General features: G+C 31.8%; 2 protein-coding genes across 3 annotated transcripts; both read left to right on the plus strand.

Annotated features, from left to right (window-relative positions):
* Positions 1-3,845: 3,845 nt before the first annotated feature.
* LOC9299621 (copper-transporting ATPase RAN1) lies at positions 3,846-8,435 on the plus strand. The gene is made up of 9 exons (XM_002863499.2): positions 3,846-4,493; positions 4,623-5,225; positions 5,342-5,771; positions 5,939-6,264; positions 6,384-6,442; positions 6,535-6,877; positions 6,970-7,164; positions 7,259-7,516; positions 7,713-8,435. Exons 1-9 carry the CDS (start codon positions 4,170-4,172, stop codon positions 8,187-8,189), a joined length of 3,015 nt encoding a protein of 1,004 aa, XP_002863545.1. The 5' UTR covers positions 3,846-4,169; the 3' UTR covers positions 8,190-8,435.
* Positions 8,436-13,613: 5,178 nt separating this feature from the next.
* On the plus strand, positions 13,614-15,979 carry LOC9299622 (protein OSB3, chloroplastic/mitochondrial). 2 transcript variants are annotated; one of them, XM_002863500.2, is made up of 9 exons: positions 13,614-14,066; positions 14,138-14,276; positions 14,428-14,527; positions 14,643-14,755; positions 14,852-15,002; positions 15,089-15,153; positions 15,257-15,449; positions 15,537-15,601; positions 15,696-15,979. In XM_002863500.2, the coding sequence occupies exons 1-9, from the start codon at positions 13,702-13,704 to the stop codon at positions 15,828-15,830; spliced, it is 1,326 nt and encodes a 441-aa protein (XP_002863546.1). In that variant the 5' UTR covers positions 13,614-13,701; the 3' UTR covers positions 15,831-15,979. The 2 variants fall into 2 exon arrangements, with proteins under 2 accessions (XP_002863546.1, XP_020891136.1); XM_021035477.1 differs by lacking the exons at positions 15,089-15,153; positions 15,257-15,449.
* Positions 15,980-16,150: the final 171 nt, after the last annotated feature.

Genomic DNA, 16,150 nt, shown 5'->3' on the forward strand with positions numbered 1-16,150 from the left:
CTGGTATTGGCATAAGTGTTAGTATAGCTTTGAATTTTATCATAGTGGAGGATATATTCATTTTGAAAGAGAAGTTTGAAAGACTCTGAATAGTTTAGAAGGTTCCTTTTCTCCTGACATTTAATATGCTTAGTGGTAATAATTTCCACAATTTGAGTGTGAATGGAGACATTATTAATAATGGTGAAGATTTTGATCAGAGTTAGTCAAAAAAAGACCAACTCAAGGAAATTGACACACTAACACTAACCAACTCTCGTTAGCTCAACTAAATATCATTTGTCTCTTAGGTTTTATAAAAATTACTAGATTACCCCTCACGATGTTCAACGACTTCTTGACTTTTGTTTTTATTGTTTGCGTTTATTTTAATGTAACGCATAAACTGATACTGTAGGAAATTAACAAACACACTAAATGCATATTTATTTAATTTGTAAGGGAGTTTGGAATAATGGGATTGGCTTTGAAGGCATTAGGCATGGACACTTTAAAGGTTTTCTTCACTTTTACTGATTATGGATGCGATATACCTAATACCTAATTTATTTGACATGATTATAATATTTCATTATTTAGATTTGACTTAAGAAAACGTAATACTATTATTGTTTATTTTTGTACATTAAACTCATTTTTTAGATATAAAAGATGCACACGAGATTATATTTATATTTGTTTGGTAGGTGGGTCATGTACCAAACAAAGCTTTTGATGCGTGTTTTGTAATTTTTGGCTTATAAAAATTATTTTGTTAGTTCTTTAACAAAAAAAAAAAAAATGTTTTTGTTGATGTCACCCAAAAAAAAGAAAAGAAAAGATAAATTATTTTGTTAGTTCTTTAACAAAAAAAAAAAAAAAGTTTTTGTTGATGTCACCCAAAAAAAAAAAAAGAAAAGATAAATTATTTTGTTAGTAGATACTTTTTCTTTTTTATTATTCCACGAAACTGCATAGAAACTATGTGAGAATTGCTTTTAGAAAAAAAGGAAAAGTGTACAAAACGAAAAGATAATAATGATATATATTATTTTAAAAGATTACATAATTGATGTCTTTGGTTCCTCAATCTCTATAGTTTTTTTTTTGTTTGTTAATTTACTATTTTTTTTTGGTACTACACAATTTATGATTACTCCTTTGGGAAGCTCTCTATGTACTATACAAATTTTACCCTTTGGGAAGCTATATGTACTACACAAATTATGTTTTAAGGAATCAGAAATTGTTTTCAAGATTACTTAAAGTCTACGTTTTAGGTCTTGACAAACAAAAAAAAGGAGAAAAACGATACATTTAGGTCAAAGCTTATCTCTTGACCATTTATTATAAGTGGAAGGTTCTGTTGTTATCTTTGCCTTTGTTTTTCTTGCTTTTTATTAGTTCTTAGAAACCATAATGATGCAGACGGAGAGAAAGTATATTTGGTGTATTAGCTTTTGATTAGTGGAGTGGAAGTCACATATCCAACAAAAGAAAAGTAAATTACCTATTTCAAAGTTAATTCATTTCCAATGTTTCAGAAATTTGGTTCTCTTTCTTTTTTATTTGGAAATTTGGAACCATCTTTCCAACTACTCTCTCTATTTTCCAAAGATTGATTTTCTGAGTTTTTATTTTGTTTTCAAAAGATTGATTTTTTAGAATACATTTAATTGCTTTCTCTTTTTACGAAAAATGTAAATTAATGACACGCATGGAAAAAATAATTTATACAAGTACAGTCAAAGAGTAGTTATTACTCTTGTGTCAATTTATATGTGAGTACAGGTGCTTGTACGTACAACATCCACCATTATTTTACAGTTTTTTATTTACAGTTTTTTTCTTCTCAAAAAATTCAAATGAATCCAGAACATCATGACATGGAAAAAGTGAAACAAGGAGAATAAGTTGAATCAAAAAATGTTCAACTGATTCACAAGGTGAAATCTAATTCCACCAAGGAATTTGATTTAAACAAGAAGTATTCTGAAGAAAAAGAAGAATCAAGAGACGTGTATCGGATTCATTATTTTTTGTGCTATTTGCATATATTAGTAACACTCGTAAAACTTTTCATTGAATTAGAAAGTTTTCACTGCATTGAATTAGAAAGCTTTTCATTGTGAGTGCCAAAACTTTTCTTTTTTTGGATGCAAAACTTTTCATTGAATTAGAAAAAGAAAAAAAGAATGTTGGTAGTGTTGGGAAACAAAAAAGAGTAGACAAATAAGTACTAAAATAAAACAATCATTCTGTCTTAATCTGTATGCAAAATTCAGAAAATCAATCTTTGGAAAATAGAGGGAGTACTAAATTTAGCTAAAACAGCTTCATAATATTGCATTTTTATTTTGCTCAAATATCAAGGTACGTATAAATTATACACAATGGGTGCATTTATTTTACTTCTAAAAATACAGTAAATAGGTCTCACGAGTCTACCAGTGGTAGACTACCACTCATCGGGATCAGACTATAGGCTACACCATTGAACCATATTAAATTACTGTGGAAAAAATAGTACAGTAGTAAATTGCTATAAAAACAAAACACAAAAAGAGCCATGTGCCCATAAACATTTACTGCTACTATCGTATTTTTTCTTCGTCTACGACTCCCACTACGAGTCTACGATGTTTAATCGTAGAATCAAATTGTTTATTTAGTAGACGACGACGCCAAACAATGAATGTCATTCAACCATTTTACACACAAATTAAAAAAACATTTAAATTTCTTTTTTACTTTTTATTAATACACTAAAATAGTTTCTCTTTCTAATTAATAAGTGAAAAAAACAGGGATAAAACTAAAATTTTATTTAAAATTCTGCATTGAAAACATAAAACGACATATTTTATGAAACAAAAATAAAACCTTAAGACGACATTTTTTGTGAAACGGAAGGAATAATTATTTAGCAATTAGCATCATGTTTTAAACGGCTATATGATATAATAAAAAAATCAACAAGACTAATCAAAGCCAATAATGAATGCCATTTTAACATGTTCCTGATAATATATCTATTGAAAGTACAATAGATCAAAGCTATAGAAACTCTAGAACGTGGTTTTTATTTTTTAACATGTTCTTCTTTTCAATGTTTTTCTAAGTCAATTATACCACTCTTAATTACTTTAATTTGAAGAAGTACATCAAGTTTCTCCCTCAATCTTCTGTGTTTATTTCTTATTTTGAAAAATTCGACATGAAAATTAGAAAATGTAGGATTTTATATAGACAAAGAAAATCTAGATTTTTGACTAAAAGGCATCAATTGGAAAAGGCTTGTGTTTACTCAGTTTAAAGTATTTTTAAAAAATTTCGTAAAGAAAAAAGGCTTTTGAAACAGTAATAAAATTGATCGGGTATTAAAAGCGGTAAAAAATGGTGATATTTAGATATACCATCTCAATTTTATTTAGCGAATATCGTATTACCATGATACAAATTGTGTAATCCATTTTTTTAAAATGATTTTATATAAAGTTTTGGTCATCTATATGCACCATCCAAAAAATTGATTACATAACAAATTATATAATCTTTACCATTCTTTTTTTTTTAAAACATACCAATCATCACCTATATCAATAGTATTATTATGGTGAAGAACAAAATCAATTTCGATAAACCGGATCATTATTTAAACTCTTACTTTTTTCGTCAAAATAATTTCTTTAGTTCTTTACTATCATCTCGTAATAATAATATTTTATTTAATAAGTTTTCTCCTATAAAATACTTTTTTTTTTTTCTTTTTTTACTTTGTTTCCTATATAAAAAATAGTTGGATAAATAGATCTTAATCAATAAATAAATAGATTCTGTTGATTTAGTCGTCTAGAAGGATGACAATGGCAACAAAAAGCCCATATATGTATTTAACAAAAGTAATCAAGGGTAAAATTGTCAATATCTGATACGTGTTTTAGTTGAAAAATTGCTATCTTCCACCTTCTTCTCTCTCTTTACGAAAATAATATTTTTGAGTTTTTTTTTTTCTTTTTTAATTTGTTTATTTCTTCAAATCCTCCATTGTTACATAAAGGAAAAAAGAAAGGTCTTTGAAACTTTCAAATCACCATCATCGTCGAAGAAGACGAAGAAGAATTCTTCCTCTTTATCTTCTCCGATTTCTCAATCCTCCCGTCTGCTTGACGTCGAAATCTCATTAAAAAATGGCGCCGAGTAGACGGGATTTACAGCTTACTCCGGTCACCGGAGAATCGTCTTCAGAGGTCGGTGATATGGAAGAAGTTCGTCTTCTCGATTCGTATTACAACGAAGAGAACGCCGATGATATTTTGAGTAAGATCGAAGAAGGAGGAGGAGGAGATGATTCCGGTTTAAGGAAGATTCAGGTCGGAATCACCGGTATGACTTGTGCTGCTTGTTCTAATTCCGTTGAAGGAGCTTTGATGAACGTTAATGGCGTCTTCAAAGCCTCTGTTGCTTTGTTACAAAACCGAGCCGATGTCGTCTTCGATCCAAATTTAGTCAAGGTTTTCATCAATTTTCTTCTTCGATTTTCGACGAATTTAAATTGGATTTTGAGATCGTATATACAGTAGTTATTGAAATTTATTGCTGAAGGATTTGATTTGGAGCATTTATTATTGTGTATGTTTTAGGAAGAGGATATTAAAGAAGCTATAGAAGATGCTGGATTTGAGGCTGAGATTTTGGCTGAGGTTGTTGCTACTGGGACTACTTTGGTGGGTCAATTTACAATTGGAGGTATGACTTGTGCTGCTTGTGTTAACTCTGTTGAAGGTATTTTAAGAGATCTTCCTGGAGTGAAAAGAGCAGTTGTAGCTTTGTCTACATCATTAGGAGAAGTTGAGTATGATCCTAATGTTATTAACAAAGATGATATTGTTACTGCGATTGAAGATGCTGGGTTTGAAGGTTCGCTTGTGCAGAGTAATCAGCAGGATAAGCTTGTTTTAAGGGTTGAGGGGATTATGAATGAGCTTGATGCTCAGGTTTTGGAAGGTATACTTACGAGATTGAATGGGGTTAGACAGTTTCGTCTTGACAGGATATCGGGAGAGCTTGAGGTTGTGTTTGATCCGGAAGTTGTTAGTTCGAGATCTTTGGTTGATGGGATTGAAGGAGATGGATATGGGAAGTTTAAGTTGCGTGTAATGAGCCCTTATGAAAGGTTGACTTCGAAAGATACTGGAGAGGCCTCGAATATGTTTCGGCGTTTTATCTCTAGTCTTGTTCTCAGTGTGAGTAACTTATCTGCCTTTCACCCTTTATGGAATGCACACACCATTTATGATACAAACATTTGTCTTGAATCTGTTATCTAATGTCATTTAATAGAAATGATTTTCTTATCCAGATTCCTCTCTTCTTCATCCAAGTAATCTGCCCCCACATTGCTCTTTTTGATGCCTTACTGGTATGGAGATGTGGACCCTTCATGATGGGAGATTGGCTGAAATGGGCCTTGGTAAGTGTTATTCAGTTTGTTATTGGCAAGCGCTTCTACGTTGCAGCATGGAGAGCTCTACGAAATGGTTCAACTAACATGGATGTGCTCGTCGCTCTGGGCACGTCTGCTTCTTACTTCTACTCTGTTGGGGCTCTTTTATATGGAGCAGTCACTGGCTTTTGGTCTCCAACATACTTTGATGCAAGCGCCATGCTGATAACATTTGTCTTGCTTGGAAAATATTTGGAATCCCTTGCAAAGGGAAAAACCTCAGATGCTATGAAGAAACTAGTACAGCTTACACCAGCAACAGCGATTTTACTAATCGAAGGAAAAGGTACTTACTTGTCCTATCCTTAAATGATTATGGATCGAAATGCTGGTTATACCGAAATGCTTCCAATGAGGATCATTTATCAGTAAACTTGAACTATATCAAAAACTAAAGCTCAACTATTCAACTTTGTTTTAAGTTCAGTTCCATTTCTTTCTTCCACTTTATAGGAGGAAAGCTTGTAGGGGAAAGAGAGATAGATGCATTATTGATTCAGCCTGGTGATACATTAAAAGTTCATCCCGGTGCGAAGATCCCTGCAGATGGTGTTGTGGTATGGGGTTCAAGTTACGTCAATGAAAGTATGGTGACTGGTGAATCAGTTCCTGTATCAAAAGAGGTTGATTCACCAGTAATTGGGGGTACTATTAATATGCATGGTGCTCTTCACATGAAAGCTACAAAAGTGGGATCTGATGCAGTTCTGAGCCAGATTATTAGTTTGGTCGAGACAGCCCAAATGTCTAAAGCTCCTATTCAGAAATTTGCGGATTATGTAAGTATACTTTATAAATATGTCAATAAGTGTGTCATCCATTTGTGTTATTGCTTTGTTCCTTTATAATATAGTCATTAACAGGGAAACACACTTACCCTGGCTTGTCCCAATTTCAGGTTGCAAGTATTTTTGTTCCGGTGGTGATTACTTTGGCATTGTTCACCTTAATAGGCTGGTGAGATCTAGTACCTTAACTTTAATTATTTTCTGAGAACAAAGCATATGAAATCAGTTTGTTCTCATTTCTAGAATCAAATGATTTTGTAGGTCAATTGGTGGAGCTGTTGGAGCTTACCCAGACGAATGGCTGCCGGAAAACGGGACTCACTTTGTTTTCTCGCTTATGTTCTCAATATCCGTCGTGGTAATTGCTTGTCCTTGTGCACTCGGATTGGCAACACCGACCGCTGTTATGGTGGCAACTGGAGTTGGAGCAACCAATGGTGTATTGATCAAAGGAGGTGATGCATTGGAGAAAGCTCACAAAGTGAAGTATGTAATATTTGACAAAACAGGCACCTTAACTCAAGGAAAAGCTACTGTGACAACCACAAAAGTTTTCTCAGAGATGGACCGTGGAGAATTCCTCACACTTGTTGCGTCTGCTGAGGTCAGATAAATCTTCCTTCCTAGCTTCTTGGATTGATAGTGAGATATAAAATTGTTACTAAAGCTTTTCATATTGTCTCTTAATTTCCTTAGGCTAGCAGTGAACACCCATTGGCAAAAGCTATAGTTGCGTACGCTCGGCATTTCCACTTCTTTGATGAATCCACTGAAGATGGCGAAACAAATAACAAAGATTTGCAAAACTCTGGATGGTTACTTAATACCTCGGATTTCTCTGCTCTTCCCGGAAAAGGAATTCAGTGCTTAGTCAATGAGAAGATGATTCTGGTTGGGGTTTATTCCATAATATATTATCAACTTCTTGCTTTCGGTCCTGTTCTCACCAACTGAAAGAAAGTTTTGTTTTATTCTCTGTGATCAGGTGGGAAACCGTAAACTTATGTCAGAAAATACCATAACCATCCCAGACCATGTCGAGAAATTTGTGGAAGATCTTGAAGAAAGCGGAAAGACGGGAGTCATCGTAGCCTATAGTGGGAAATTAGTCGGTGTGATGGGAATTGCGGATCCTCTAAAGCGAGAAGCTGCTGTGGTTGTGGAAGGTCTCCTTAGAATGGGTGTTCAACCCATAATGGTTACTGGTGACAACTGGAGAACAGCAAGAGCAGTCGCCAAAGAGGTTAGAAGCCCCCCTTTTTTTTTGCGATTTGGTTCGATTATAGTGGTTCTAGTACAATTATACTCTATTTCGGTTTCAATTTGGTTCGATTTTGTTTGGTTTGGTTAAAAAACTCACCCCTATAAGTGACAAATCAATCGCGATAAACAGACTTGTTTTAGTAAAAATGACAGTTTTTTTGGTGGCATGAGTGCAGGTTGGTATCAAAGATGTGAGAGCGGAAGTAATGCCGGCAGGAAAAGCTGATGTTATCCGTTCACTGCAAAAAGACGGAAGCACAGTAGCAATGGTAGGAGACGGAATAAATGACTCTCCCGCTCTAGCCGCTGCCGACGTGGGAATGGCAATTGGTGCAGGAACAGATGTAGCAATAGAAGCAGCAGATTACGTACTGATGAGAAACAACTTAGAAGACGTTATAACAGCCATCGATCTCTCCCGCAAAACCCTAACACGAATCCGATTAAATTACGTTTTCGCAATGGCGTACAATGTAGTGTCAATCCCTATAGCAGCAGGAGTGTTCTTCCCGGTTCTGCGGGTGCAATTACCGCCTTGGGCAGCCGGAGCATGTATGGCGCTCTCTTCGGTTAGTGTTGTTTGCTCTTCTTTGCTTCTTCGAAGATACAAGAAGCCAAGACTTACCACTATTTTGGAAATCACCACGGAGTAAAAAAGTCCTTTTTTCTTACATTGGAGTGACTTGACTACTTTTGTTTTGAAAATAATTTGTATTTACTTGTTTTTTGTTGCTGTTGTTTGTTGTTGTTGTAATCATGTAACAACGATATTGGTCTTGAGAGGTTTCTTTTTTTCTGTAAGAAAATGTGTCCTCTCGGCCTTTGTTGTAAAAAAAAAATGGTTTCGATGCTTGTGCCCGATATTAATGTAAAATGGTGAAAGTAGTGAATTTTTTTAAGGGACGATTGGTGCAGAGACAAAAATGGAGAGTGTAATTAGGAAATCGACAAACGTCGATTTTGTCGGAGACAACCAAAAAAATAACGCTCTAAATGACCCTCGTTTTCAAAAGAATTACAAAAAAACTTGTTGATTTTTTTCTTATGTGAGTGTGAGGGCGCTTTGACTTTTAGGAGAGAGAAAGATTGAACTGACAAACATTAAATGCTCAGCACGTGAACTGATGCTTACCAAACTAACAATAATTGTTGTTTTTTCGAATTGGAGCAATTTTAACACGCTACAAACATATATTCCACCATTTTAACATTTGTACACATGTAACTATATAAATAGAGCGTTAAAAGTAATTATAGTTTTAAATTATTGGATCTATGTATTCATGTAAATACGTACATATATATATATATATATTATATATATATATATATATATATATATTATAGCGTTATTAACATGTTTATACATATAGACACGTACATAGAGCGTTATTAACATGTTTATACATATAGACATGGAGATAGAAAGTTATTAACATTTATATCACATCTAAACACGTAGATAGAACGTCGTTGACATTTGTATACATAAATCTACTTAGTTTTTTGGATATCCAAAACCTATTGATGTGTTTGTTTTGATATTGAGACGTAAGTCGTTTGTCTGACGTAATGGACCATCTCTTGCAAAACACTTTAAGCGCGTAGGGTTAATTTTGGGAGAAAAGTGGGCTAATGTTGTTTTTGTTATGGACTCCGACAAGAAAAAATGAAAAACTAATTAGACCCCAAAACCTTTGTCTTTTGGCCAAATGATAATCGATATTTTATCTGAATAATCGATATTTAAAACAACATAATTTACATAGAGCAAGTAGAACTTAGAATTGATCTGATTGTGGCAGTAATTATTATGTACGAATATATAACTTGTAAAAAGTAAACAAACACTAATCGTGAAAATCAAAGAGAACTAGTTAATTACAACTTTATCTTTTCGAAACAAGAACGGGATTATAGAAAATTATATCATTTTTCAATTGTACTAATGTATAGACATACATACACAAAAATATGTTCAATGTGATACCTATTAACTATTGAACATTGTTAGAGAAAAACTTGTATGTACTCCTGATAAGTATCAAAATCTAATCATTAAGCAAGTATTTTGATCAAATCTAATTATGTGTTTCATTTTGTTATGTGAATACACCAAAATTTATAATATACTCCCTCTGTTTCAATATATTAGATATTTTAGGGATTTTATTTTGTTTCATATTATAAGATGTTTTACAAGTTTCAATGTAAATTTACAACTATGACTATTTTCATTATGTAGTATTTTTTTATGATTGATTGAATTTATTTTTAACTAAATATAAATGATGTTCTTAAGAGAAAAATAAATTATCTAAATATGTGTGCATTTACTTTAAACTTCTTATATAGGGAGTACTAGACTAGGAATGCGTATTTTATTAATTTAATTTGAATTAGTATATCATTATGTAGGTGTTGAATATTAATAAGTACCTCATCTATATTATTAATTGGGAAGCATTGGATAATAAATAACCTTATAAAGGGTAAAGAATTACAAAAAAATGACATTGGTTTTTAGTGTTTTTAAATAACCTCATTAAGGGTACAATAGTAATCACAAAATTAAAATATTTAAATAAAAAATAGTTTAATTCTTTTAAATAATTATTAATTTCCAAAAAAAATAAACTAATTTTCTCTCTCTTATTAATTATAAACGAAAATTTGAAATTAATTTTTAAAAAATTGTTAACCAATAGGAATTGAAAAAATAAGATTTGATATCCAACTAAGATTTTAATTCAAAAATAAAACAAATTTTAATAGACTATTCTATATCAAAAATAAAAAGAAAAATAATATCATTTTAATTCAAAATTAAAAACACTATCATTTAAAAGATTTATCAATGGAGGAATTTAAAATTAAATTTAAAATTGTGTAAGAAAATTAAATACAAATATTTTAAGATTCAATTTTGTTATAATATTTTCACAAATTTTAAAATATAAAAAAAAATTTTATTTCACAATTTCTAAAATACGATATTAGGTATTAACAACTCTTTATATTTATGATGAAATAAACTCAAATAATAATAAATTTAAAGTAATTATCATTATAGCTTTCGTTTAAAGCAAGTTTGATAAATATCTAACAATCTATTGTATATATTAAATTTTAAATTATTTTGCGTTTTATTTTTTGCTTTTCAACCGGATCTTCCTTAAATAAATCCCTAATATATTGCACACAGTTTTCAAATAATGTAAACTAATTATATATTTTGAATTCAAATTATGCAGCAATAGCATATCCCTTTTAAAGATGTATCTCAAATTTTTATTTTTAGTCCAAAAATCAAATTAATTATGATTAAACAATAAAAAGAAGAATATGCAAAATTTAGCTAAGGAAAAAAACATTAATAAATTTGTTAAAATATATTTGTAACTTTAGCAGCATATATATTAATCTACAAAACTCACAGTATGTATTGTATGGTATTTAAAAGTACGCAAATAAGAATTTGGAACATGATTTTAATGGAATGAAATGAGAATAGGAATTACGAGACGGGATGAGAGGGGGACATAAATTAAAAATCAAACTAAATACCCAACTGGTATGAGTTCAGGTTATAAGCACTATATAAAATAGATTTGTTTACATACATAACCATGTACGTACATTTTCAGTTACACATATTCTATTTATGCCGGATACTGGACTGTCATATTTTTATTTCACGTATACAAGACGGGTTATGGGACCAAGAATTTATGACAGATATATGACGGAATATGTTTCCCGTTCTAAAATAGTTACGCCTAACTAATATACATGAAATAACCAAACTCAAACCGAATCTATATCCTATTTAACACATATAATCAAACTATTAGAAATGTTTTGATTAGTTTAGAAAATAAAAAAAGTAACATCATTTAACTTTTGCAACTAAATTATATCTTAGTTTTATCTTAAATATAATTTCGCACGTACGTGTAGGTCCGGATCTTAAAATATAATTATGCACTAACGCAACTGAATTTCGTTTATTGCTCTAATTTTATATTATTTGTACTATTATAAAGTTCACTAACACAACAAAATATTTTATATTTTTAAAATCTATATAACAATTTCTATAAAAATATCTCTACACGTACGTGTGAATCCAAATCTAATACACTAAAATATATATCATAAAAACAACGAAATAATTTATATTGAATTAAAATTTGTTAGAACTTTTTAAATAATATAAAACCCCGCACGTACGTGCGGGTCATGATCTAGTATTGTTTTTAAAATGAGGTACTTATTTTTTAAAAAAAATTAAATGCGTAATTGATATATATATATATATATATATATATATATATATATATTTGCTAGAACAATCAATTACACATTAAAAAAAGGGATTAATACCTCATTTTAAAACAAATTTCAGTTATATATATATATATATATATATATATATATATATATATATATATAAGTGCTTAATCTCTCAATACAATATAACTACATCTTCCATCATAAAAAGTCATATTTAGACCTCACACTTTATATCAATCAATAAATGCCAAAACATTTCATATCAGAATAATATACGTATCATTTTAAATTTATGTACATATATAGTTAGTATTACACAAATAATAAAAAAGAAATATAAGAAAATACAATGAGTAAAGAAAATAAAATTTGACATACACAAAAATTAGAAAACAAACATCATCATAAATTAATTTTTTGGCACCTCATAATCTCATGACTGATAATGATACCACGTGTGACATCAGTAAGAGACATTTAAATATTTTAAGCTTTTCATCAAGTAGTGGAAAATTTGTTCCCATGAACTCATTATGTACAATGCTAAACACTCTTTATATTTAACAATTACAGAAACTGGATAGGAAAAACATATTATCGTATTATTTGACTAACCCTTTTTTGGCTCAAAATATTAAATTTTATGAATATAAAAGTAAAATGAAAATTAAAAATCTACTATTTGATTGATCTTCTCATGAATCTTGTGTATACAAATTGCTCTCACTGTTTCTGCTCATTAGACGAGAAACCTCCTTAGTTTCATTTTCTCTGCGAAGAAAACTGACGGTAACTTAGCAGAGATCAAGTCGCTGACCCACATGCACGTTTGGTGATTGAAAGAAAATTCATTAACTTTTTGTAAGTAACTTTCTTATACTAGATTTGATATTAACATCAGCCAATTGGTTTTTGGTTGAATTTTTCGGTCTTGAAACAAAAACAATTAATGTTAATTCAATACTATCTTTTTTTTTTTTACGAAAAACAAAAAATAGACAAAATTCACAAACTACATACTATTGAAGGTTTTGACATATTTGACTATTGAAATTATTTTTTGCAGACCCTTGTACATACCATTTTTCATCTTTGGCGATATAAAGTCATAAGCTACTATTGTCCTAATTTTTACACGTCCAGTAAACCCCTTTTCTCTCAGCTTTTTTAGAATGCATCCACACACCTCTTTGGAAAGTACATCATGCAGATTCTCATCATTCTGATCCAGATCCTACCATACATCAATGAGATATTTTTTTTCTCTCTCTAACTCTTTTTACATTTGAGAAAAAACATATTATCGTATTATTTGATTTACCTTTTTCGGCTCAAAATGTTAAATTTTATGAATGTAAAAATAAAAATAAAAATAATAAAATCCAACCATACAGTCAAAATGTCTGTCTGACCAATTCATGAATGTGGAAATTGAATTTAATAAGTCGACTTGTATCAACTGCTGTTAGAGTTCTTTCACATTAAAAAAAAAAAACATACTATCATATCATTTGACTGATTTTTTTGGCTCATATTGTTAAAATTTTATGAAATTAAAAGTAAAAGTAAAATACAAGTTATTTCTTCTATGACTAAGTTTGATTTACGCTACAAAATCAACTAAAATTTCGTCATATAAAAAAAAAATTACTTTTCATATCTTTAGGTTAACTGTGTAAGTGGATAAGCCTTTAGTATGACGGCCCAATATAATTATTCAATATAATTATTTGGGCCTGTGAATCACTTATTTCCCTTAAACCCTTGGCCCAAAACAAAATTAGGGCTTTTTTCTTATCTTCGAGATTCTCTCATCTCCCTCAAAAATTCTCCGGCAACACAGTTCACCGGAACTCGTAGTATGAAACAATGAATTTGATCTCAAGAACATTGACAAGAGTAGTGTCTTCGTCACTATACCACTCAAGAGCAGCGAAACTCCCCACTCAAAAATGGGTAATCTCGCAGCAAATCCGCGTTTTCTCCGCCACCGTCATCGGAAGCGGAGGAAGGAAGCCTTGGGCAAAAGCATCAGTGAAACCACCGGTAAATGCTGCGGCGGAGAAAGAATCGACTCCGCCGAAGAGGATTGAGTACAAGCCGGAAATTTCAAATTGGATCAACTTAATTGGATTCGTTGAACAACCAGTTCAATTCGGTCCTTGCTCCGATGGAAAATTCTGGGCAGGAACTGTAATTTCGCAGCGTTCTGGTTCAAAATCATCTAATTTCTGGTACATTTTGCTTTAAGCTCATTGATTTTGAGTGTGTATGTGTAGATTAATCAAAGTTGAGAACTTTTCAGGATTCCGATAATATTCGAAGGAGATTTAGCTCAAATTGCAGTTCAACATGTAAAGAAAGAAGATCGGATTCATGTTTCCGGAAAGCTGTTTATTGATTCGCCTCCTCCAAATGTGACATATTCTCAATCCAATGTTCAGGTGACACAGTTCTTACAATAACCATATTAAGATTTTTGTAGTTGATGGAATGAGTTTTAAAGACTAGATTTGTGTAATCTGTTTCATGTTCTTGTTTATCTCTTTTAATCTATATGTGAATAGTTCATTGGATTCTTTGATAATATAACAGGTTATGGTTCAGAATCTTAACTTTGTACAAGCTGCAACTTCTCTGACTAAAACGATCTCACCACCTGAAAAAGAAGTAATCAGCACCAAGAAACGGCCCGGTATGTGTTATGTCCTTTTCTTAATGTTATGCGTGATTCTCTTTGGCAATATCTCTTGTGTTCAAGGATTTGCAACGTTTGAGTTTAACACATTTACTATATTCTATCTTTCTAGTGAGATCCAAAAAGGTTAAAGTCATAGATGAAGAGACCTCTAATTCTTGGAAGCATCTTATTGAAAATCCTAAAGAATGGTTGGATCACCGTGGGAATAAAGCTAACGGACTGGTAATGACACTTTGATTCAGATTGATTTCTTTCTCAGTCATGCTGCTCGACATCTTCGGCTATAAATCTTTCGGTTATCGATATTACCTTGTGTAGGTAAAGCCAGGACATCCTGATTTCAAGATGAAGGTTGGTGGTTTGTCTCTGTGGCTCAGCACAGCTCCTGATTGGGCTTTGCCAAAACTCAAAGAGCTTGAGTTTGATGTCTTAGTCCCTAAAGGAAACATCAAACTGAATCAACTTAAAGGTAAGTTCTCCTTTCAGTAAGTATTAGGTAAGTAGTGGCATTTTGTTACTATCTCGTTTTATAAAATGAGCCATCCTGCGATATAGGAGAGGAATCTTGGAAGGATTTGGTTCAGAACCCAGATAAATGGTTAGACAACAGATTAGATAAGGTAAAATATTACGCTCCAGGTTATCTTTGAAGAGTGAAGACACTATTATCTCCTTATATTTCTTCTTTATCGACTTCCCACTAATGTTTTTGACCACGTGTAGACAAATGTGAAATACCCTGACTTCAAGCATAAAGAGACTGGTGAAGCACTGTGGATGACCAATTCTCCTATTTGGGTACTGTCAAAGTTACCACCTCTAAAGAAGAACCAAGAAAGACCTCTCATGTCCAATACAGTCCCGCAGCTTGAGCTTGACGTTGTAGTACCTAATGGAAATCTGACACAGCTTAAAAGTAAGTTCCTCTTTTAGCAAGTATTAGGCCGGTATGTGGCATTTGTAATGGTCTCGTTTTTCTAAAGCGAGCTGTTATGAGATGTAGGAGAGGAATCTTGGAAGAACTTGGTTGAGAACCCGAGTAAATGGTGGGATAACAGATTAGACAAGGTACCATATCATCTTTGAAGACACTATTCTCTTTCCATTTCTCCTCTTAAGTTCAATTTCGAATTTCCCAATGATGTTTTTGAACCATGTGTAGAGAAACCCGAAAGCCCCTGACTTCAAGCATAAGGAGACCGGTGAAGTACTGTGGATAAATAACAATTCTCCGACTTGGGCACTGTCAAAGTTACCACCTCTAAAGAAGAACCAAGAAAGACCTGTCATGGCCTAGTTTGTCTCTCGTAGCCTTATGTTGATTTTTGCCACCCACTATGTAAAAAGGCCGTATGACTTTATTTCTCCAGTCTTATACAAAATGAGCATCATATCTATAACTATAAGTAGATTTTAGTTAGGATCTCTTAAGATTTTAGTATTACACTTCTTGCTATAGTATGCATCAGACTGCATGTTGAGTTTTACCTCCAACAAAGTTGAGAGAGAGTATTGTTATTCCGATGAGAGTTTCTACAATAACTTCACAGTGAGGTCATAAAAAAGAGAACACATAAAACTGATTTAAGTGAACTGAATTTTCAACATGTAAGTTTA

This window comes from Arabidopsis lyrata (genome assembly GCF_000004255.2).
Source record: "Arabidopsis lyrata subsp. lyrata unplaced genomic scaffold ARALYscaffold_8, whole genome shotgun sequence".
NCBI lineage: Eukaryota > Viridiplantae > Streptophyta > Magnoliopsida > Brassicales > Brassicaceae > Arabidopsis > Arabidopsis lyrata.

Coding starts and splice junctions, on each gene's coding strand:
- LOC9299622 (XM_002863500.2), top strand. CDS start 13,702: ATGAATTTGATCTCAAGAACATTGACAAGAGTAGTGTCTTCGTCACTA. Junction 14,756..14,851: donor GGAATAAAGCTAACGGACTG/GTAATGACACTT, acceptor TACCTTGTGTAG/GTAAAGCCAGGACATCCTGA. Junction 15,003..15,088: donor CAAACTGAATCAACTTAAAG/GTAAGTTCTCCT, acceptor CCTGCGATATAG/GAGAGGAATCTTGGAAGGAT.
- LOC9299621 (XM_002863499.2), top strand. CDS start 4,170: ATGGCGCCGAGTAGACGGGATTTACAGCTTACTCCGGTCACCGGAGAA. Junction 5,772..5,938: donor TTTACTAATCGAAGGAAAAG/GTACTTACTTGT, acceptor TCCACTTTATAG/GAGGAAAGCTTGTAGGGGAA. Junction 6,878..6,969: donor CACTTGTTGCGTCTGCTGAG/GTCAGATAAATC, acceptor TAATTTCCTTAG/GCTAGCAGTGAACACCCATT.